The sequence below is a fragment of the Salmo salar genome, chromosome ssa01 (genome assembly GCF_905237065.1).
Source record: "Salmo salar chromosome ssa01, Ssal_v3.1, whole genome shotgun sequence".
Classification (NCBI taxonomy): domain Eukaryota; kingdom Metazoa; phylum Chordata; class Actinopteri; order Salmoniformes; family Salmonidae; genus Salmo; species Salmo salar.
The window spans coordinates 39,183,519-39,205,564 of record NC_059442.1 but is presented as its reverse complement, the minus strand read 5'-3'; the positions used below and the strand labels follow the sequence as shown (position 1 = coordinate 39,205,564).

Sequence of the window (22,046 nt, the reverse complement as noted above, 5' to 3'; positions counted from 1 at the left end):
GCCACAACTTGGTGTTGTCAACAAACACCACAGTGTATGCGATTACGGTTCGCCGGCAATACAGTAGGTCCGCCAGGATCATGTTTGTTTACCTGGGTTGTCGCGTATGGTAATGCAAAATGGCCGCCGTGAGTTCTTTGATTTCACGATATTATCGCTGTCTTTTAGAAATGTCCGTAGCATACGTATACGGTAGTCATTCGAGATGTCCTCTCAAACGTTTTCTCTATAACAGTAGAAGGTACAAGTACCCTACAGTAGGCTGCTATTTCATAACTTGACCCTGAAACGAATTATTCAAGTAAGTCGACGACATGTTTGTTAGGGTGTCCATTTTCCGTCAAAACATTGATGTCAGCATCACATTTCCTGTGAACAATATGATTTTCTCTTATTTTTCAGGCCACGTGAGGGAGGCTAAATTATCTTCAATTATATAGCCGAGGCAGCCATGCTGGGCGCTGGAGCTGCACTATGGTCTAGGATTCCTCGTACATAAAGCATCCTCCATTCATATGTGCACAGTCTTAATAAAACACTGTTTTCCAACACCATTTTAGGATTTTCGGACGTTCAGCCAAGGTTGTGCAACATAAGATGTCTGAAAATGGTGATGCAAAATTATGTTTTATTAAAGATGTACTCCGGTACTTTGGCAACTAAAGGTATTTTTTTAAACCTCCCGCTTTGGGCTGGATGTGTCAATGTAGTTCATACATGCATAATCTATTAACCAAATTACTGTTTTACCTCAGTAAGCAATGAAATCCATAGTTTGAAAGCGACTGTTTTCTTGAAGCTGTACCAAGCCATTTTCCCTACATTTCCCGCATTTGAGTGACTGCTAGTAAGAGGCCTACCCAGTGTTATCCAATGAGGTTGCAGGGCGGACACAGCTGAGAGAGGGAGGGAGCGCTCAATGACGTGGTGCACAAATCCGCGTATATGTGATGTATGCAATTTTTGGGGACCACTTTTGTCTCGTGAGTGCTACGTTCAGAACTACTGGCTTAAAAGTATAAAAAAGTACCGGAGAATCTCTTTTTAGACTGTACCACAGAAATGGATAGAGGGGTACTTCTAGTGGCCAAAAGGTCGTTTTCTCATGGGCAGCGCAATTGAAGGCTTCCACCATTTTAATGTATTCAACTGCTTGGGATTTCCAACTTAGTTTGCACTACTTTGCACCCTGAATAGAGGATGCTTTATGTGTGAGCTGGTACACAAGTGTATTACCGGCTGGGCGCATCAATCCTAGGTGATAGATCTGCACTATTGGCTGCCTAGGCTACTTCAATAATAGGCCTACATTTAGGCCTATAACCAATCAATTTCCTTAGCTATTAGTAGTAAACTGGGAGATTAATTAAATGCATGTTCATGTGTTATCGTTTTGATGATTAAATTACAAGACTGATCTACAGTTCTTCGATGTGCTTCTTTTTTTGTGTTTAACTTTATTGCTTATTATCTATTGATACATTTTGGTTTGTATTTATTCCTAGTTGCATAATGTCCAAATATCTATGACTCATACATTTTTATACTATGTTGCAATTTAGCTTAGTAGTCATCATTTGTAATTAATTTGTCATATTTCCAAAGTAAGCAAATGTTTTGAGGAATGCATGTAAAAGTGTGATTTCTCAACGGTTTGAAATTTTAGTTTTTTTGCCAATAATTTATCTAAATAGCCTTCACACCGTTAAGGGCCGATAGGGCTGGACGATATAGCGAATTAATGTTTTTGTGCGAGAATAAAGGTTTTTGTAATTTTTGGTTTTTATGAGAGTTCATGTCCACTTGTTCTCTTGTATTTTTAATCTCGTCTCTGTCCTAACAATGGGGGTCGTTGTCCCAAAGACGGGAAGGCAGGCTCATTGAAACGCATTGGCCTTCTTTTGGACAGATTTTAGCGAGAGTGAAACCTCTCGCGTTGTTTATTTCTCTATGGTTTAAACACACCAAGCCCCTCCCCCCGCCTCTCACACCAACAAAGTTGAAAGATCACATCTTCCTCTCTGGCAAGCGGTTTCACCTCGCTGTTTGAGTTTTGGCATGCTGAGGTTCTGTATGGTAGTCTATGTCAGCCATGGACAGGAGATGTTATGCATAACAAATGTAAAACTAGGTAATGCAAATGTGTATTGTGTACACATTTGCATCACCGTTTCACATTTGTTATGCATAACATAACATCCCCTGCCACTGTCCCTCTAACTGTCCTGAGTTGTTCCCTTAACATGGCTTACATAGATTACTATACAGAACCTCAGCGTGCCTCAACTACCCAAATTGCGTGCAGATCATACATTACTAAAACGAGAGTGTCAACGAACATTGGTTCTGGAAAATGAATGTTCAGTTTGTCGTGCGCGGCATTGGTACTACGTACCGTTAGCTGTATTTTAGTCAGACTTATACTGGCTGTCTAGTCTGTGTTTTTATAAATGTGCAATAAGCATAAAACACAATTATATAAGGAATTGGCAACTCTTCTTTCTGAGAAATAAGGTTGGACTCTTGATTTCAACATCTGAAAATAGTGGGCAGGCTAACATGCTTTTAATAGTTGGAGACAGACATAAGGGTGTTCATAACAATTAAACAGTTCAACCTTCTTAGCTAGCAAATGGACCCTTTTTGGCTAAATTTGAAATATAAAGATTAGCTGGCTAATCACTAGCATGTGGGCTTGAGAGGTTGTTGAGACCCGTGTTAATTTTCTAAAGCCTAATGCCTGCTACAAGAAGTTAGTCATTATTAGTGAATGTGCATTATGCATGGTTCGAGTTCAATTTGTAACAAAAAAGGGCTTTTTCATAGACTTGAAAGCCAGATCAGTTATTGCAAAAAAGGAAGTTAATCTATTTTGATGAAATAATTATATTATTAGGTGGTCTGGTGGTTGTGGAAGGCTTATATTTATCCTATGTATAACAATCCCTGGATTAATTGATGTGGTGCACATATATGCGATGTAGTACGCTATTTTTGGGGATCACTTTTGGCTCGTGAGTGCTATGTTCAGAACTGCTGGCTAAAAAGTACCGGAGAATCTCTTTTTAGACCGTACCACAGAGATGGATAGAGTGGGACTTCTAGTGTCCAACAGGCCAAATAGCATGGGCAGCACCATTGAAGGCTTCCACCATTTTAATGTAGTCAACTGGGTGGGACTTCCAACTTCATTGGCTGATCCCTCAGTCATGTCGAACCGGGTCCAAGGCTTATATTTATCCTAGGTTTAACTTCACAAACCCTGGATTCATTAGATTATTGCTGTCTGTTTGTACTGCAGTGTATTTTATCTTTAATTGTACAACAGCGCTTATTATTTAGAGAGAACATTTAAACAATCTAGATATACAGTGCCTTCTGAAAGTATTCAGATCCCATGACTTTTTCCTTTATTTTGTTAGGTTACAGCCTTATTCTAAAATGTATTAAATAGTTTTCCCCTCATCAATCTACACACAATAACCCATAATGACAAAGCAAAAACAGGTTTATATACATTTTTTGCTAATGGGGGATAATAAAATTGAAATATGACATTTTCATAAGTATTAAGACCCTTTACTCAGTACTTTGTTGATGTACCCTTTGGCAGCAATTACAGCCTCGAGTCTTCTTGGGTATGACGCTACAAGCTTGGCACACCTGTATTTGGTCAGTTTCTCACATTCTTTGCAGAGCCTCTCAAGCTCTGTCAGGTTGGATGGGGAGCGTTGCTGCGCAGTTATTTTAAGGTCTCTTCAGAAATGTTCGATTGGGTTCAAGTCCAGGCTCTGGCTGGGCCACTTAAGGTCATTGAGACTTGTCCCGAAGCCACTCCTGCATTGTCTTGGTTGTCTGCTTAGGGTCATGTCCTGTTGGAAGGTGAGCCTTCGCCCCAGTCTGAGGTCCTGAACTCTGGAGCAGGTTTTCATCAAGGATCTCTCTGTGCTTTGCTCCGTTCATCTTTGCCTTGATCCTGACTAGTCTCCCAGTCCCTGCCACTGAAAAATATCCCCACAGCATGATGCTGCCACCACCATGTTTCACCGTAGGTATGGTGCCAGGTTTCCTCCAGACGTGACGCTTGTCATTCAGGCCAAAGAGTTCAATCTTGGTTTCATCAGACCAGAGAATCTTGTTTTAGGTGCCTTTTGGCAAACCCCAAGTGGGCTGTGCCTTTTTACTGAGGAGTGGCTTCCGTCTGGCCACTCTACCATAAAGGCCTGATTGGTGGTGCAGAGATGGTTGTTCTTCTGGAAGGTTCTCCCATCTCCACAGAGGAACTCTAGAGCTTTGTCAGAGTGACCATCGGGTTCTTGGTCACCTCCCTGACCAAGGACCTTCTCCCAAGACTACTCAGTTTGGCTGGGCGGCCAGCTTTAGAGTCTTGGTGGTTCAAAACTTCTTCCATTTAAGAATGATGGAGGCCACTGTGTTCTTGTAGACCTTCAATGCTGCACACATGTTTTTGGTACCCTTCCCCAGATCTGTGCTTTGACACAGTCCTGTTCCGGAGTTCTACGGACAATTCCTTTAACCTCATGGCTTGGTTTTTGCTCTGACATGCACTGTCAAATGTGGGACCTTATATAGACAGATGTGCGTGCCTTTCTGAATTATGTCCAATAATTTAATTTACCAAAGATGGACTCCAATCAAGTTGTAGAAACATCTCAAGGGTGATCAATAGAAACAGGATGCACCTGAGCTCAATTTCGAGGCTCATTGCAAAGGGTTAGAATACTTATGTACATTTTTTTAGTTTTTAATATATTTGCTAAAATTTCTAAACCTGTTTTTGTTTTGTCATTATGGGGTATTGTGTGTAGATTGCTGAGAATTTTAATTTTATTCAATCCATTTTAGAATATGTAACAATATGTGGAAAAAGTCAAGGGGTCTGAATACTTTCCGAAGGCACTGTACATCTTCCTTTCTGCCCTGGGGAGTGTTATAGTTCCTCTCAAAGCTTAAAGGGATACTTTGTGATTTTTGGCAATGAAGCCGTTTATCAGGTGGACTCATAGATACCATTTTTATCTCTCTGCCTCCATTATGAAGGAAGTTTGAGGTAGTTTTGCCAGCCAGCTCTAACTAGCATTAGCTCATTGACTGGACGTCTATGATAACAGCTAGCATGCCAGAATACTCTAGAGATCTGTCAATGTAAGGTAGCAGTATGAGGTGATTTGGCTGGCTAGAGAATTGGTAATAGCCTGGTAACTCATTTGCTAATTTGTTTCCTCTTAATTTTAATGTGGATTGGCCTTTTGATGTCAGATATTCATGATTATATCTTTATCATGCTAAATCGCTTTATTTTTGTTTTAGGATGCAGAATGAAGATATGCACAGACGGATGTAAGAGGGCGTCCTGCCCTCGAAAAAGACCGTGACAAGTTCATGGCCGCCAACAAGAAGAAGAGAATAATGGTTCTTAATGAGGAGGGGGCAGCTGCACCCATGGCACTGCACTCGACTGCGTCTCCCCCTGACCTAGTTGGTGCCCTAAAAACAGGGCAAGCAAGTGCAGTTGTAGCCAATGAGGAAGCAACTATTGCAGCAACATCCACTCCAGGCTCTGCAATGGGTGTTGCTCTTACATTTAACTCCACTGTCATTTCTAATAACCAACCAGAGAATTTACCACCAGAGAGCACCCGCAGAGGTATCAAGGTGGTGTTGGACAGCAACAACATGTGGAATGAGTTCTTCAGATGCAAAACCGAGATGATACTAACCAAACAAGGCCGGAGAATGTTCCCTTATTGCCGCTTTCGCATCTCTGGTTTGGATCCCTTCCAGAAGTACAATCTGCTCATGGATATCAACCCTGTGGACAACAAACGTTACAAGTGGACTGGGCAAAACTGGCAAATGAGTGGAAAGGCAGAAGCCCATATGCTGAGACGGATCTTCATCCACCCAGACTCTCCATCTTCTGGTCACCAATGGATGCAGAACCCAGTTTCATTCTACAAGCTTAAGCTCACTGACAACACCATGGACCAGGAGGGTAATATCATTTTGCACCCAATGCACCGGTACTTACCGCACCTCCATGTGGTCTCAGCTGAAATGGCTACGGAGGATATTCAGCTCAATGGGCATGATGTAATAACCTTCACCTTTCCCCAGACTGAGTTCTTTGCTGTAACAGCCTACCAGAACATACGCATGTCTCAGTTTAAAGCAGACTTCAACCCTTTTGCAAGTGGACCCTCTTGGGCTCTAAAGCTGAAAACGAGTCCCTCCAATGATTCAAAGAAGAATGAAACCAGCTCTCCCAATGAACTCAAGCCTGTGAAAGGATTGAATGGCCTGAAATCTTTGATGGCGGCAAAACACAGCTCTAAAGACACTTCAGCAGTAGATAAAGGACTCCCCAGCGCGGATGCTCAAAATGTTACACCTACAGGCAGTGAAACCCGATCTCCCAGTGAGCTCAAGCCTGTGAAAGGCCTCAGTGGCCTGAAGGCTTTGATGGCAAAATGCAACTCTAAAGACACTTCAGCAGTAGATCAAGGACTCCTCAATCCAAATGCTCAAAATGTCACCCTTACATTTGGTGACAAATCTGAGGTCAACAGTCATCGACCCAGCTCCATGCTAAAATCAAGTCCCTCCAATGAGATGAAGAAAGACCCCAGCAAATCTCTCATTGAGCTCAAGTCTGCGAAAAGCCTGAATAATCTTAAGTCTTTGATGGGGAAACGCGCTTCTAAAGATACTTCTGTAGCAGGTCAAGGACTTCTCACTTCCGATACTCAAAATGTTATGCTTGCAGAAAGTGACAAGTCCGGGGTCAAAATAAGTCCCTCAAATGAGTCAAAAAAAGACCACACCAGATCTCACAATGAACTCAAGCCTGTGAAAAGCCTAAATAACCTGAAGTTTTTGATGGCAAAACACAACTTTAAAGACACGTCCCCACTAGATCAAAGAGTCCTCAGCGCAGATACTCAAAATGTTTTACTTGCAGACAGTGACAAGTCCTGGGTCAACTCTATTGGGCCCAGCTCCTGCACTCCAAAGTTGATATCAAGTCCCTCCAATGAGTTGAAAAAAGTAGAAACCACATCTCAGAAGGAATTCAACCCTCTTAGAAGTAATCTGAGGTCTTTGATGGCAAAGCACAACTTTAAAGACACTTCAGCGGTAGATCAAGGACTCCTCAGCTTTCATGCTCAAAATGTTACACTTGGAGAATCTGACAAGTCAAGTGTTAATGATCATGCACCCAGCTCTTGCAAGAAATCAAGTTCCTCCAAGATGAAGAAAGATGAAACCATATCTCCCAAGGTGCGCAAGCCTGTGAAAAATACCCGAAAGTCTTTGCGCGGAAAACGCAACTTCCTGAAGACTTCAGTAGCAGATCAAGGACTCACTAGCTCCGATGCTCAAACTGCTACAGTTGCAGACAGTGAAAAGTCAGTCTGCAAGAAAGAGTCCACTGATCAAAGTTCCTGGTAAGTTCTCAAGTTCAGTAAGCTGCATGTTAGCTCTTTACTTTAAAATGCACTTCTAATCTTTTGCATTTATCTTTTGAACAGTACAATAGGTCCTCCCCAAAGTAACTTCACTGAGCTGATTCGGGAGTGTCATCTGAAAATAAGAAGGTGCAATGTGGAGATAACCAACACAGCTTGCAATGTTGAGCAAACAGACACTAAGTGCATGGTTGCCAAAGGAAAAGTTGTGGAAGTAGCTGTTAATTACAATTTTTCCCAGATTCCTGACGTGTTGTCGAAAACTATAAAAAATGTGGGAACCCAGGATAATGGGAATACGATTGACAGTGAAAAGGACCACCTCAGTTCATCTCAGTCCCAGGAACCTGTGAAGACCCCTGTGTCTATCAATGACCATTCAGCAGATGAAGTTGAAAGCAGTCAAAAGGCTTCTCAAAGCTCCTCAATGAGCTCTGAAGCAAAAAGGACAGGTTCTGATGAACAGCAGCAGGGGAAGGCTAAACCACACAAACGACCTGAACCTGTGCCTTTGCCCCTGCTTGCACTCTACCTTCAACAGTTGAAGTCGAAATCCAGACCTTTTAGGACCAAACCAAAATCTCCTTTGCCTTCTACTTCATCCCCATCTTCTGCTGTTCTAACTACTGACCCTACTGGCCCAGCCACCGACCCTACTGGTCCAGCAATGGTCCCCACTGGATATGCTGTTCTTCCAGCCAGTGATTCTGTAGTTCAAGCTACTGACCCCACTGGGCAAACCACAGACTATGCTCGTGTACCCACCAATATTTCAGTCCCGAGCACAGATTTTTTGGTTCCTGCCACAGACTCATTGTTACCAGAACCTGACCCAGTATTACTTACTACTGATCAGTCGTTACTTGTTGCTGAACCTACCTTATCCATTACACTATCATCCCCCACTCCACCCCTCATGTCGCCATTCCCTGACCCATTGTTACCAACCCCCGACTCATTAATACCAGCCCCTGCCTTGTCATCCCCAGCCCAAGAACTGCCATCCCCTGTACCTGTCACATTGAACCTAGCGGCTGATCTATCATCACTTACCTCTGACCATCCCTCAAATGCCCCTGCGCTGTCATCAACAGCTAGTGTTGCCACTTTGAAACCTGACTGTACCCCATCGTTACTATCTCCTGGCCCTTCACTAGGTGGCTTTGAGCCATCATCACCTGCATCATTACCAGATCTTGAACCCCCTTTACCTTCCCCTGTTCAATTGAAACTGGTCCCAGCCCCATCCTTACCTGTACCTGCCTCGTCATTCCCAGCCCTTGAACAATTTCCGGCCCCAAACCTTTTTGTACTCTCCTCTGAACTTTCATCACATGCATCACTGTTAGCACTACCTGCCCCTGATCCTTTTTTAACAACACCCTTTATCCCATTGTTGCCTTCCGCTCACCTTAACCCATTACCCTTTGAGGCAGCCTCATTTTCATCTAACTCTCACCCTGGCTCACTTGCTCTGGACCCTGGCTTATCCTCACCTCCCCTGGACCCCGCCTCATCATTTCAAGTTAATTATGAACCATTAACACGCCCTTCTACACCGTCTCCACTCCCATTCCAGTTATCTCCTTTTTCATCGTTAGGTCCCGACCCATTGTCACCAACCCCTTCACTTGCTGACCTCACTCACTTTTTCTCAATCTCTGATGAACTTGAGATGACTGAAGACTTTCCAAGCAGTGAGGCGGCTCCTGTCCCATGTCCTCATGTCCCAACTTTAATTACCCCTAGTGTACCAGTTGGTTCTACTCTACCGGTTGGTTCTAGTCAGCCAACCCAGAGCATTAAACCCCAGAGATCTAAGAAGAGATCTAGGACAGGAGTGAAATCTGCCAAGGGTGATCCACTCCCAGTGATTGGTGGACCCACAGATGTCACCATGCAGCCCAACCTGGAGGAAGTAGAGGAGCAGCTGTTTGTCTCTTTCACCTCCAAGGTAACGCATAGATTGTTAAATGTACTTCCATCTGTCAGCATTTTTGGTTACACTTTACTTGCATTCACAACACCTTTATGAAACTGTCTACAACCCCTTTGAGTGTTACAGGTCATTCATAACAACCTTCTTACCACAATTATACGCAAGTGTTACCCTAAGAACACATGTTTTTGGTTTATCTTGGCAGAGAACAATATGTAAGTCTTAACATGACAATTACAATTGGTGCTTTGACCAGAACTTGATCCAGGCCAGGTACACTCTTTACACCAGATCCACCTTCTCCCGGATATAATTAAATTAGATAATTCCAAGGGCTGTTTACTCAGTGGCATCCTGCCAAATTGAGAGATCACAAGAGAAGATGCACAACGCTCAATGCACACTGTCACTAACTGTTGACCCTTTACTACTCCAAACCTGTTATGTGAAAGGTGTTATGAATGCCTTATGTATACCCCCTTCAAGTAAAGTGTTACCGTTATTTCATGAGGTGCCACCTGTGTTTCCTCGGTTCTTGTTTAAGAGGCAAGTAGGTCTTTAACAAGGAAATCCTTGCTTTGATTATATTTGTTATAAAGTGAATAAAGGTACGTTTTATTTGTTTTCAGCAGTCCACGCTTGATCAACAGTCCACACTTTATAAAAAACAAAAGCGATACAGTACAATATAATACAGCATACAATTTAATACAGCATATTATAAGCTGTACAATAAGACATAAGGGCTTATACATGCTCATAACAAGGAACAAAGCATTCACTATATCCATTGGTTTCAAGTAGTGTCACATGTTTATGTATTTGCACACACTGTATATAGATTTTTCTATTGTGTTATTGACTACGTTTGTCTATCCCATGTGTAACTCTGTGTTGTTTTTGTCACACTGCTTTTCTTTATCTTGTCCAGGTCGTGGTTGTAAATGAGAACTTGATCTCAACTGGCCTACCTGGTTAAATAAAGGTGAAATAAAATTACATAAAAAAAGTTAATTGTTATAAATTACAGGAAGCACTTGAAGTCCACCTAGGAGAGCCTGCATTTCGTGAGACGACAATCGCACAACCTGAGAAAACCCCCGAGGCGAAAGAGAATGGTACAGAAAACAACAATTTGATCCATCATGTTCCCAAGCTGCTGTAGTGTGACATCTATTAAACGATGTATCTTTCAGGATCTGAAAGCACAGAGGAAAGAATAGCTGCTTTCGAGAAGGTTCTTTTGGACGATCTGAGGGTTATGAAGCATCGGCAGGTCATTCATCCTGTGCTGCAAGAAGGTAACACCTAAATAAATGGCAGTGAATGACAGAGTATTTACTATTTATTTTCGACAACTTACTTGCACACTGGCATGGGTGATGTCCCACTTTGCTTTTCATGACAGTGTTCCCGTCATCTTTAATCCTACTCATGATGGTAGAATGCTTTTTTGTGATGCATAGTCTACGCTTGAAGATCGCTTATCTGTCATCTGTCTTCCTTGAAGTTGGACTGAAGATGAGTTTACTGGATCCCACTCTGGTCATCGACCTGCAGTACTTAGGTGTCCATCTACCTCTACCGCCACCCACGCTATGTCCAGGACCAAGCACTGCAGGATTGTCATCTCCAAGTTAGTAGTCGTTTGTTATTAGAGTTTCTGTTTTGGCCAAATGGTTGAGAGTATTTGTTCAGTAACTCGTGTAGGGTTTTATGAGGAGAAGTTAATACATATTAAAAGGAGACATTGTTAATTGTTTTACCTTTTTTTTTCTTCAGGTGGTTCAGTTCCCTTTGTTTCCAGGACGGGCAAGACAACAGACTTCACCCAAATCAAAGGCTGGAGAGATAAGATTGTCCCTTCAGACTCCGCAGCATCCTCCAAGCCTGACGGTAGTATTTACATAAGAATCCTTATTTTCTGATTTGGTTAGCTACTCTTTTGTCGGAAATACTGCTTGGTGCTTGAATGGTGACAAAACAAGAAGAGGGGATACAGTTGAGACTGTTTATTCTTGACGTTTTAGCTCTGAGCGGAGTTGAGCGGCTCCATGTCCTTTCTTACCGCTCTGCTAAAAACCGCTCCACACTCTCCGAAAAAAACAGTTTAACCAAGACCCATCTATTTTTTGTGACAACATGAAACTACCAATTGGTTTTTAACTATTGAAACCAAACTATATGGATTTGAATGAAAAGTATTTGAATAAACATGAAAAGGTGAATGTAAGAAGCTGAACATTATTTTCAAATAGGCTACATGTCATATTAACAGCATGTAAACACTCTAAATCGGTCGGGAGCCAGACAGGGACCCTAAGAAGGAATGTAAATGAATTATTAAGGCTATGTTATTACAATAATTTCAAGACTATAACCTACAAAGAAATACATTGTGAAGCATTTGCGAGTGTGACACAATAGGCTGGTATGGACATAAATTGCTCAGCATTTAAACAACATTTTGTTGTATTAAATCATTATAGTCTATAAATTGCGCATATAGACTGTGACTTACTTAGAATTAAATGAAAAGTGACGTATTAGTGCCTTTTGAATTCATTTTTAGAAACATGAGTTTGGCCAGTCTGTGGGTTCAGGCTCATGTGATGGTGCCTGGAGAGCCGGCCAGCAGCAGAGAATATCCTCTCAGCACTGGCAGAGCCACTGGGGATGCTAAACACCATTTTGGCCATTCTTGCCTGGCTGGGCAGAGATGCGGAGTTTTATTTTGAATTTTTCTATAGGTATGCTTAAAGGTTTTTAGACAAAATAACCCAATCAAAACGGAAAGCTCCTTGAACGTGGAAATATGCCAGACCTGTTGGGCCAAAATCAATTATGGCCTATTCTATAGATAATAAAACGAAAATGAACGAAACGTTTAAGAGATCTGATTTTAGTTTATAATGACTTTGCTACAATGACACACTTAGTTATCTACTCACCTCGTTCCTTTCTTTTAGCATGTGCACGTAGTAAGAACCATCATACTTTTGGGATAAGTGTCTTTTCAGATTCCACAATAATTCTTTATATGTGGATGTTTGATGTAGCCAGCGTGTAACAACTATCATATTCCGCGTGTAGAACAATGGCATCCGGTCTGTAACCTAACAGTTTAGCAGGTGGCATTTTATCAGTTTCTTTGTGAAAATATTTAACTCCATGAGGGTAGCTAAAGCAAGGGGCTTTTAGCCGCACACAAGTAGCCTAGAAATGCATGCTGGGGCGGGCATGCTCGAGCTTGTGAAGTGAGCGCCACTCGAGTGAAATTGGAGTGGGTGAGAAGGCTGACGCTCCAGCCTTTGGGAATCTCGCTCCACGCTCCAGTCAAATTGGGCACGCTCCGTTTCTCGCTTCATTCACGTACTCTGGCTCTGATGTCTTGAGAAAGGCCTTAAATTAACCAGTGTCTGCAATATCCCATCTTCTTGTTTTTACTATAGTATGTAGCCCAATAGGCTTTAAAGATGGCCCGAGTTCAGATGTGGTCCCGAAGAACCTGTCGGCCTTCTGCAGTGACATGTTGGATGAGTATCTGGCTAGCGAAGGCAAACTCATCGACGAGCGGGCTGCCAGTTTCACCCAGACCACCGTCGTCACCCCTGTGACCTACCAGCTGCCCACCAAGAGCACCAGCTACGTCCGAACCCTGGACAGTGTGCTGAAGAAACAGGCACCGGCACCTTCTACCACCTTTGTCCCCCCATCCCAAAAAAACAGACTGCCCCTCGCATCCAAAGGACCTAAAAAATCTGAAAAATCTGAAAAAAGGCAACAAAAACAACGCTCAAAGCAGAGCAGAACTAAACCAACTTCTGCACCAACACCATTACAAATTGCGCCACCGCCATTGATGGATCACGCTGCCCCGGCCATCACCCACGACGACACAATTAAAACTGTGAAAAGGACTAAGAGGAAGCCGAGGGTCAAGACTCCACCACCAGCCCAAGACTCTGTTGTGTCGAGGCCAGAGGTAGAAGAGCCACCTCCCCCTGACCTGGCTCCTGTGGAGGGCGACTCAGATCCAGAGTCTGCTGCTGCTGAGACCAGGGTCGTTGTTCCTGGGTTGACAAAGGCCTTTCTCAGACAGAGGGATCTGGAGGACGGGGTTATCTGGGAGGGCAAGCATCGGACCTGTATCACAGAGGACAGGGCAACGGTCGCCCTCACCTCGCTCTTCACTTCAACGGTAAGATCAGTTACACCCATACACCATTACATCTGCTCTTTGACTGATTTGTTGGGGTTTGACATGATGGAGCATATACATTTTGGAGTACATTAATAGCTTCGATCTTATTTTTGTGAGTGTTTAAACCAGCTCTACAATGGTATCCCTGAGAAATGAGCCATACTAGCACTAATTGTCTGCATTTACTTTCCTCTTTTCTCTTCAGGGCTTTGTTTGTGAGAATCCTACAGCTCCCATTAAGATTGTAAAGCGCAGTGCTCCTCCCTGCCTCAATGCATTCTGCCGGCTGGGCTGTGTGTGTGCCAGCCTGGCACAGGACCGTCGTATTACCCACTGTGGAAAGATTGAGTGTATATTTGGCTGCAGCTGCCTCAGGCAGAAAGTGGTTGTGCTCAAAAACTTAAAAGGGCCAGATTCCAGTGCGTCAGAAGAGGGCCCGTCCAGGAAGAGCAAGAAGAGAAAGCGGATGAGGATGGCATATAGTGAGTGTCGTCTAGTTTAAAAAACGACCGAGTTATGAAGCTCTATGACTGGTTCAAATAAATAAAGTAAAAGAAAAATAGTTTCCATACAAAAACAACTTTTCTATACTACCTTAGATGAAATACTTTGATGCATATGTCGCAAAGTGTGTCCATCCTAATGTTGCAGTTAAATGACATATTTTGTATTAATTTCTGCTCATTTACCGGATTCTTCTCTAACTTCAGCTCTGAGAGAGGCGGAGACCGTATCAGAACCAGCTCGGCGTGTGAGAACGTTGTGGAAGCACACTGATGGAGAGATGGACCCGGAGCCCCTCCTCGCCCCAACACCAGTCTATCTTCCATGGCTTCCATTACAGGAAGAGTCTTCAGCAGTGGTGCGTCGTAGAAGGGTGTCTATCTATCCATAAGTGTTAGATATACCACTGTAAAAGTGTTATGTATATTTTTACCCCCCCTGCCTTTTCTAAAGGTGTATTTTTTTGCAGGTGAGAGCAGAGGAAGTGACCATGACATGTGCCAGAGTGCGTGTGTTTAAAAGCAAGAGCACAAACCGACCTGAGGACATTGACAATTACTGCAAACCAATTGACTCCGCACCAGGTAAGTTCAATTGATCAAATTTGTCGTAATTTTCTTAATTCCAAACATCTGTCTGCGACATATATCTATCAGTCAATAAACCACATCAATAATTAGTTGCATCCAACAATCATAGCCTGCCCTGAAATGCATTTCTAATGGCTGTTGACTTTGTCTATTGATGTAGTGAGCCCTTCCAGGAAGTCAGAGAAGTCGTCCTCCCACGGTCCCCAGTACACGGAGCCCTCCAAGCGTCTGGAGATCATGTCTGAGTGTAAGTGGAGGAGCCTGGCGGACAGGAACTTTGTGCTGAGGATTGTTTGTGAGCACATGGCCCAGGACCACCTCACCAACCCCTTCTGGGTCAAAGGTTACCTCATCAAACCCATATCTCAGACCCTGAGGAACGACGGCGAGAGCTGCTCTGTCCACTACAAGGTACATATCTCTCAGGTCTCGCGACCGGACGGAGTGGAGGAGGCGAACAGTGAGGTGGAATGGATGAGAGAGGAAGATGACGAAACGATGGAGGAAGAGGAGGGGGAGATGGAGGAGCTGAGAGGGGAAGATAAGGAGGTGGAGGAAGGACAAAGCGTGGAGGAGAAGCAAAGAGAGCAAGAGAACAAGGCTGTGGGGAAGAAAAAGGGTCTGAAATGGAAGGGCCTGCCTTTCTTAATAGGAATTTCTCCTGCTGGCCTCCTTACTGCCAACCTAAAGCAGACAGAAATCTCAGACAAGGAACTGGTCACGGTAAGCATTATAAATACCTAGAGTTCCCCCCCAAAACACGTCTGATGATCAGTTCATTTTCCTACTTTATTGATGAGGAACGGCACCCTATTCCCTGTAGTGCACTCCCCTATCTAGTGCATAGGGTGCTGGTCAGAATTAGTGCACTACAGTGCCTTCAGAAAGTATTCCTACCCCTTGACTTATTCAACATTTTGTTGTGTTATAGCCTGAATTCAAAATGGATTAAATATATATTTTTCCCTCCCGTCTACACACAATCCACCGTAATGAAAAAGTGAAAACATGTTTTTAGAAATTGTAGCAAATTTATTGAAAATAAAATACATATCTCATTTACGTAAGTATTCACACCCCTGAGTCAATTTGTAGAAGCACCGTTGTCAGCGAATAGCTTTCTACACCTGGATTGTTCAATATTTGCCCATTTATTATTTTCAAATTTCTTCAAGCTCTGTCAAATGGGTTGTTGATGATTGCTAGACAACCATTTCCAGGTCTTTCGATATATTTTCAATTAGATTTAAGGCAAAACTGTAAGTCGGCCACTCAGGAACATTTACTGTCTTCTTGGTAAGCAACTGGCCATGTGTTTTAGGTTATTGTCTTGCTGAGAGGTGAATTAATCTCCCAGTGTCTGGTGGAAAGCACACAGAACCAGGTTTTCCTCTAGGATTTTGCCTGGGCTTAGCTCCATTTCGTTTCTTTTTTATCCTGAAAAACTCACCAAGTCCTTAACGATTACAGGCATACCCACAACATGATGCAGACACCACTATGCTTGAAAATATGGAGAGTGGCACTCAGTCACTTGTTGTATGTTTGGTGGCAAATCCTATAACACTTTGCATTCAGGACAAAAAGTTAATTGTTCAGCCGCAGTATTACTTTAGTGCCTTGTTGCTAACAGGATGCATGTTTTGGAATATTTATTTTTTTGGACTGTATATGCTTCCTTCTTTTCACTCTGTCAATTAGGTTAGTATTCACTGCCATTCAACTCTAACTGTTTTAAAGTCACCATTGGCCCCCATCTACCAATAGGTGCCCTTTTTCGGGAAGCATTGGAAAACCTTCCTTGTCTTTTTGGTTAAATCTGTGTTTGAAATCCACTGCTTGACGGAGGGACCTTACAGATCATTTTATTTCAGCTTTTCATTATTTATTATACTGAACAAAAATATAAACGCAACATGAAATAAATTAATTAGGCCCTAATCTATGGATTTCACATGACTGGGGAAATGGGTTGGCCTGGGAGGGCATAGGCCCACCCACTTGGGAGCCAGGTTCACCCACTGGGAGGCCAGGCCCAGCCAATCAGAAGGAGTTTTTCCCCACAAAATAGCTTTATTACATACAGAAATACTCCTCCGCATCCCCGTCCTCAGACGATCCCGCAGGTGAAGAAGCCGGATGTGGAGGTCCTGGGCTGACGTCGTTACACGTGGTCTGCAGCTGTGAGGCCGGTTGGACGTATTGCCAAATTCTCTAAAGTGATGGTAGAGAAATTAACATTCAATTCTCTGGCACCAGCTCTGTTGGATATTCATGCAGTCAGCATACCAATTGCATGCTCCCATCAAAACTTCTTTGGCATTGTGTTGTGACAAAACTGCACATTTTAGAGTGGTCTTTTATTGTCCCCAGCACAAGGTGCATCTCTGTAATGATCATGCTGTTTAAGCAGCTTCTTGATATGCCACACCTGTCAGGTGGATGGATTATTTTGGAAAAGGAGAAATGCTCACGAACAGGGATGTAAAATAAATTTGTGCACAAAATTTGAGCAGATTTTATGTGTATGGAACATTTCTGGGATCTTTTATTTCAGCTCATGGAACATGGGACCAACACTTTACATGTTGGGTTTTATATTTCTCCCACACTTTGACATAATGGGTTATTTGTGTGTAGGCCAGTGGAAAAAAATCTACATTTAATCAATTTTAAATTCAGGCTGTAACGCGTCAAAGGGTGTGAATACTTTCTGACGGCACTGTAGGGAATAGGCTGCCATTTGGGACGCACACAATATCTAGCTCTGAGGAGAATACACATGGTCCATTGCTACTCACACTTTCCCCTATGTATCTGTAGGTGAATGGCAGGTCCTATCCCCATGCCAAGCTACAACTGGGCATGATGGGAGCCATGCACCCAGCCAACCGACTTGCTGCTTACCTCACGGGCAAGTTACGGAGGCCTACCGGTCCAGAGCCGTCTATGGCGTCCTCCGTCTCATCACAACACCCCCCCTCAGAAACCCCTGAAGATGCAAGGTCCTCCACGGGACAACCGGCCCAGTTGACAGCCACTCCTACCACCAGTCTTACCATGGTTACCACCACCACCACCACCAGTGTTCCCTCTGTCGCTTCAGTTGCTGCAGGCCCCAAGTCCATTGGTGAGAACTACTTTTTGTTGTTAAGCGTACCTGGAATAATAGTGCTATTTTAAGCAATAATAACCTGTTATGGCTTGAATCCCGTTAGCGGGATCGATATGACGACAGCCAGTGAAAGTGCACGGCGGCAAATTCAAAACAACAAAGATCTCATAATGAAAATTTCTCAGACATACAAGTATTATACACCATTTTAAAGATATGATTCTCCTTAATCTAACCACAGTGTCCGATTTCAAAAAGGCTTTACGGCAAAAGCAAAACATTAGATTATGTTAGGACAGCACCAAAACAAGAAAAATCACACAGCCATTTTCCAAGCAAGCAGAGGCATCACAAAAACCAGAAAGTCAGCTAAAATAAATTACTAACCTTTGATGATCTTCATCAGATGACAATCCCAGGACTCAATGTTACAAAATCCATGTATGTTTTGTTCGATAAAGTTCATATTTATATCCATAAACCCCATTTTACATTGGCGCGTGATGTTCAGAAAATGTATTCCCACCAAAACCCCTGGTGAATGAGCACATCAATTTACAAAAATACTCATCATAAACGTTGATTACATTTACAACAGTTTGTGAAAGAATTATAGATATACTACTCCTTAATGCTACCGCTGTGTCAGATTTTAAAATAGCTTTTTGGCGAAAGCACATTTTGTCAATATTCTGAGTACAGAGCTCAACCATCAAAGGAAGCTATACAGATACCCGCCAAGTTCTGGAGTCAACTAAACTCAAAATTAGTATTATAAATATTCCCTTACCTTTGCTGATCTTGGTCGGAATGCACTACCAGGACTCCTACTTCCACAAGAAATGTGCTTTTTGTTCGAAATACTCCATATTTATGTCCAAATACCTCTGTTTTGTTCGTGCGTTCAGATCACTATCCAAAGGCATAACGTGTGTGCGTAAAATAAGAGACAAAAAGTGAAATAGTTCCATTACCGTTCGTAGAAACATGTCAAACGATGTTTACAATCAATCCTTAGGGTCTTTTTAAAATAAAACGTCGATAATATTCCAACCGGACAATAGCGTATTCATTACAGAAGAAAAAGAATGAGCGGCGCGCCAGGGTGAACGTGCAGTAAACAACTCACTGCTCGCAGGCAGTCCACTGATAGACTGAGCTCCTATTCTCTGCCCAGTAACAGGAGACGCATGAAACACGTTTCTAAAGGCTGTTGACAGCCAATGGAAGCCTTAGGGAAGTGCAAAATGACCCAACAGACTGTAGTTTGAACAGGGATTAGATAGAACTACAAATCACTTCCTGGTTGGATTTTTTTCTCAGGTTTTTGCCTGCCATATGAGTTCTGTTATACTCACAGACATCATTCAAACAGTTTTAGAAACTTCAGAGTGTTTTCTATCCAAATCTACTAATAATATGCATATCTTAGTTTCTGGGAGTGAGCAGGAGGCAGATTACTCTGGGCACGTCAGTCATCCAAGCGACTCAATACTGCCACCATCCATAAGAAGTTAAGGTCCAAAGAGGTGTGATATAATTAAGCAATAAGGCCCGAGGGGGTGTGGTATATGGCCAATATACCACCGCTAAGGGTTGTTCTTATGCATGACTGGCACCCTCATAGATATCATCCTAACAAACTTGCCCTCTAAATACACCTCTGCTGTTTTCAACCAAGATCTCAGCGATCACTGCCTCATTGCCTGCATCCGTAATGGGTCAGCGGTCAAACGACCTCCACTCATCACTGTCAAACGCTCCCTGAAACATTTCAGCGAGCAAGCCTTTCTAATCGACCTGGCCCTGGTATGCTGTAAGGATATTGACCTCATCCCGTCAGTAGAGGATGCCTGGTTATTTTTTTGAAATGTCTTCCTCACCATCTTAAATAAGCATGCCCCATTCAAGAAATTTAGAACCAGGAACAGATATAGCCCTTGGTTCTCCCCAGACCTGACTGCCCTTAACCAACATAAAAACATCCTGTGGCGTTCCGCATTAGCATCGAACAGCCCCCGTGATATGCAACTTTTCAGGGACGTTAGAAACCAATATACACAGGCAGTTAGAAAAGCCAAGGCTAGCTTTTTCAAGCAGAAATTTTCTTCCTGCAACACAAATTCAAAAAGGTTCTGGGACATTGTAGAGTCCATGGAGAATAAGAACACCTCCTCCCAACTGCCCACTGCACTGAGGATAGGAAACTCTGTCACCACCGATAAACCCACTATAATTGAGAATTTCAATAAGCATTTTTCTACGGCTGGCCATGCTTTCCACCTGGCTACCCCTACTGCAGTCAACAGCACTGCACCCCCCACAGCTACTCACCCAAGCCTTCCCCATTTCTCCTTCTCCCAAATCCATTCAGCTGATGTTCTGAAAGAGCTGCAAAATCTGGACCCCTACAAATCAGCCGGGCTAGACAATCTGGACCCTTTCTTTCTAAAATTATCTGCCAAAATTATTGCAACCCCTATTACTAGCCTGTTCAACCTCTCTTTCGTGTCGTCTGAGATTCCCATAGATTGGAAAGCAACTGCTGTCATCCCCCTCTTCAAAGGAGGGGACACTCTTGACCCAAATTGCTACAGACCTATATCCATCCTACCCTGCCTTTCTAAGGTCTTCGAAAGCCAAGTCAACAAACAGATTACCGACCATTTCGAATCCCACCGCACCTTCTCCGCTATGCAATCTGGTTTCAGAGCTGGTCATGGGTGCACCTCAGCCACGCTCAAGGTCCTAAACGATATCGTAACCGCCATCGATAAGAAACAATACTGTGCTGCCGTATTCATTGACCTGGCCAAAGCTTTCGACTCTGTCAATCACCACATTCTCATCGGCAGACTCAATAGCCTTGGTTTCTCAAATGATTGCATCGCCTGGTTCACCAACTACTTCTCTGATAGAGTTCAGTGTGTCAAATCGGAGGGCCTGTTGTCCGGACCTCTGGCAGTCTCTATGGGGGTGCCACAGGGTTCAATTCTTGGGCCAACTCTTTTCTCTGTATAGATCAATGATGTCGCTCTTGCTGCTGGTGAGTCTCTGATCCACCTCTACGCAGACGACACCATTCTGTATACTTCTGGCCCTTTTTTGGACCCTGTGTTAACAACCCTCCAGACGAGCTTCAATGCCATACAACTCTCCTTCCGTGGCCTCCAACTGCTCCTAAATACAAGTAAAAATAAGTGCATGCTCTTCAACCGATCGCTGCCTGCACCTGCCCGCCTGTCCAGCATCACGGTTCTGACTTAGAATATGTGGACAACTACAAATACCTAGGTGTCTGGTTAGACTGTAAGCTCTCCTTCCAGACTCACATCAAACATCTCCAATCCAAAGTTAAATCTAGAATTGGCTTCCTATTTCGCAACAAAGCATCCTTCACTCATGCTGCCAAACATACCCTCGTAAAACTGACCATCCTACCGATCCTCGACTTCGGCGATGTCATTTACAAAATAGCCTCCAATACCCTACTCAACAAACTGGATGCAGTCTATCACAGTGCCATCCGTTTTGTCACCAAAGCCCCATATACTACCCACCACTGCGACCTGTACGCTCTCGTTGGCTGGCCTTCGCTTCATAATCGTCGCCAAACCCACTGGCTTCAGGTCATCTACAAGACCCTGCTAGGTAAAGTCCCCCCTTATCTCCACTCACTGGTCACCATAGCAGCACCCACCTGTTGCACGCGCTCCAGCAGGTATATCTCTCTGGTCACCCCCAAAGCCAATTACTCCTTCGGCCGTCTCTCCTTCCAGTTTTCTGCTGCCAATGACTGGAACGAACTACAAAAATCTCTGAAGCTGGAAACACTTACCTCCCTCACTAGCTTTAAGCACCAGCTGTCAGAGCAGCTCACAGATCACTGCACCTGTACATAGCCCATCTATAATTTAGCCCAAACAACTACCTCTTCCCCTACTGTATTTATTTATTTTATTTTGCTCCTTTGCACCCCATTATTTATTTCTACTTTGCACTTTCCTCTACTACAAATCTACCATTCCAGTGTTTTACTTGCTATATTGTATTTACTTTGCCACCATGGACTTTTTTTGCCTTTACCTCCCTTCTCTCACCTCATTTGCTCACATTGTATATAGACTTATTTTTCTACTGTATTATTGACTGTACTTTTGTTTTTCTCCATGTGTAACTCTGTGTTGTTGTATGTTGTCGAACT

At 43.2% G+C, this 22,046-nt stretch overlaps 1 protein-coding gene across 3 annotated transcripts in view; it reads left to right on the top strand.

The window, feature by feature from the left end:
- Nucleotides 1-22,046, top strand: part of mgaa (MAX dimerization protein MGA a) — a 38,563-nt gene that overhangs the window by 457 nt on the left and 16,060 nt on the right. For all 3 annotated transcript variants that reach the window (XM_014194859.2, XM_014194860.2, XM_014194858.2), the window contains exons 2-13: nt 5,332-7,469; nt 7,554-9,444; nt 10,460-10,547; nt 10,626-10,730; nt 10,940-11,065; nt 11,212-11,325; nt 12,882-13,630; nt 13,839-14,115; nt 14,344-14,495; nt 14,607-14,721; nt 14,888-15,450; nt 17,551-17,857. In XM_014194859.2, coding sequence (XP_014050334.2) covers nt 5,404-7,469; nt 7,554-9,444; nt 10,460-10,547; nt 10,626-10,730; nt 10,940-11,065; nt 11,212-11,325; nt 12,882-13,630; nt 13,839-14,115; nt 14,344-14,495; nt 14,607-14,721; nt 14,888-15,450; nt 17,551-17,857 — 6,553 coding nt within the window. In that variant the 5' untranslated portion in view covers nt 5,332-5,403. The remainder of the gene's footprint in view (nt 1-5,331; nt 7,470-7,553; nt 9,445-10,459; nt 10,548-10,625; nt 10,731-10,939; nt 11,066-11,211; nt 11,326-12,881; nt 13,631-13,838; nt 14,116-14,343; nt 14,496-14,606; nt 14,722-14,887; nt 15,451-17,550; nt 17,858-22,046) is intronic.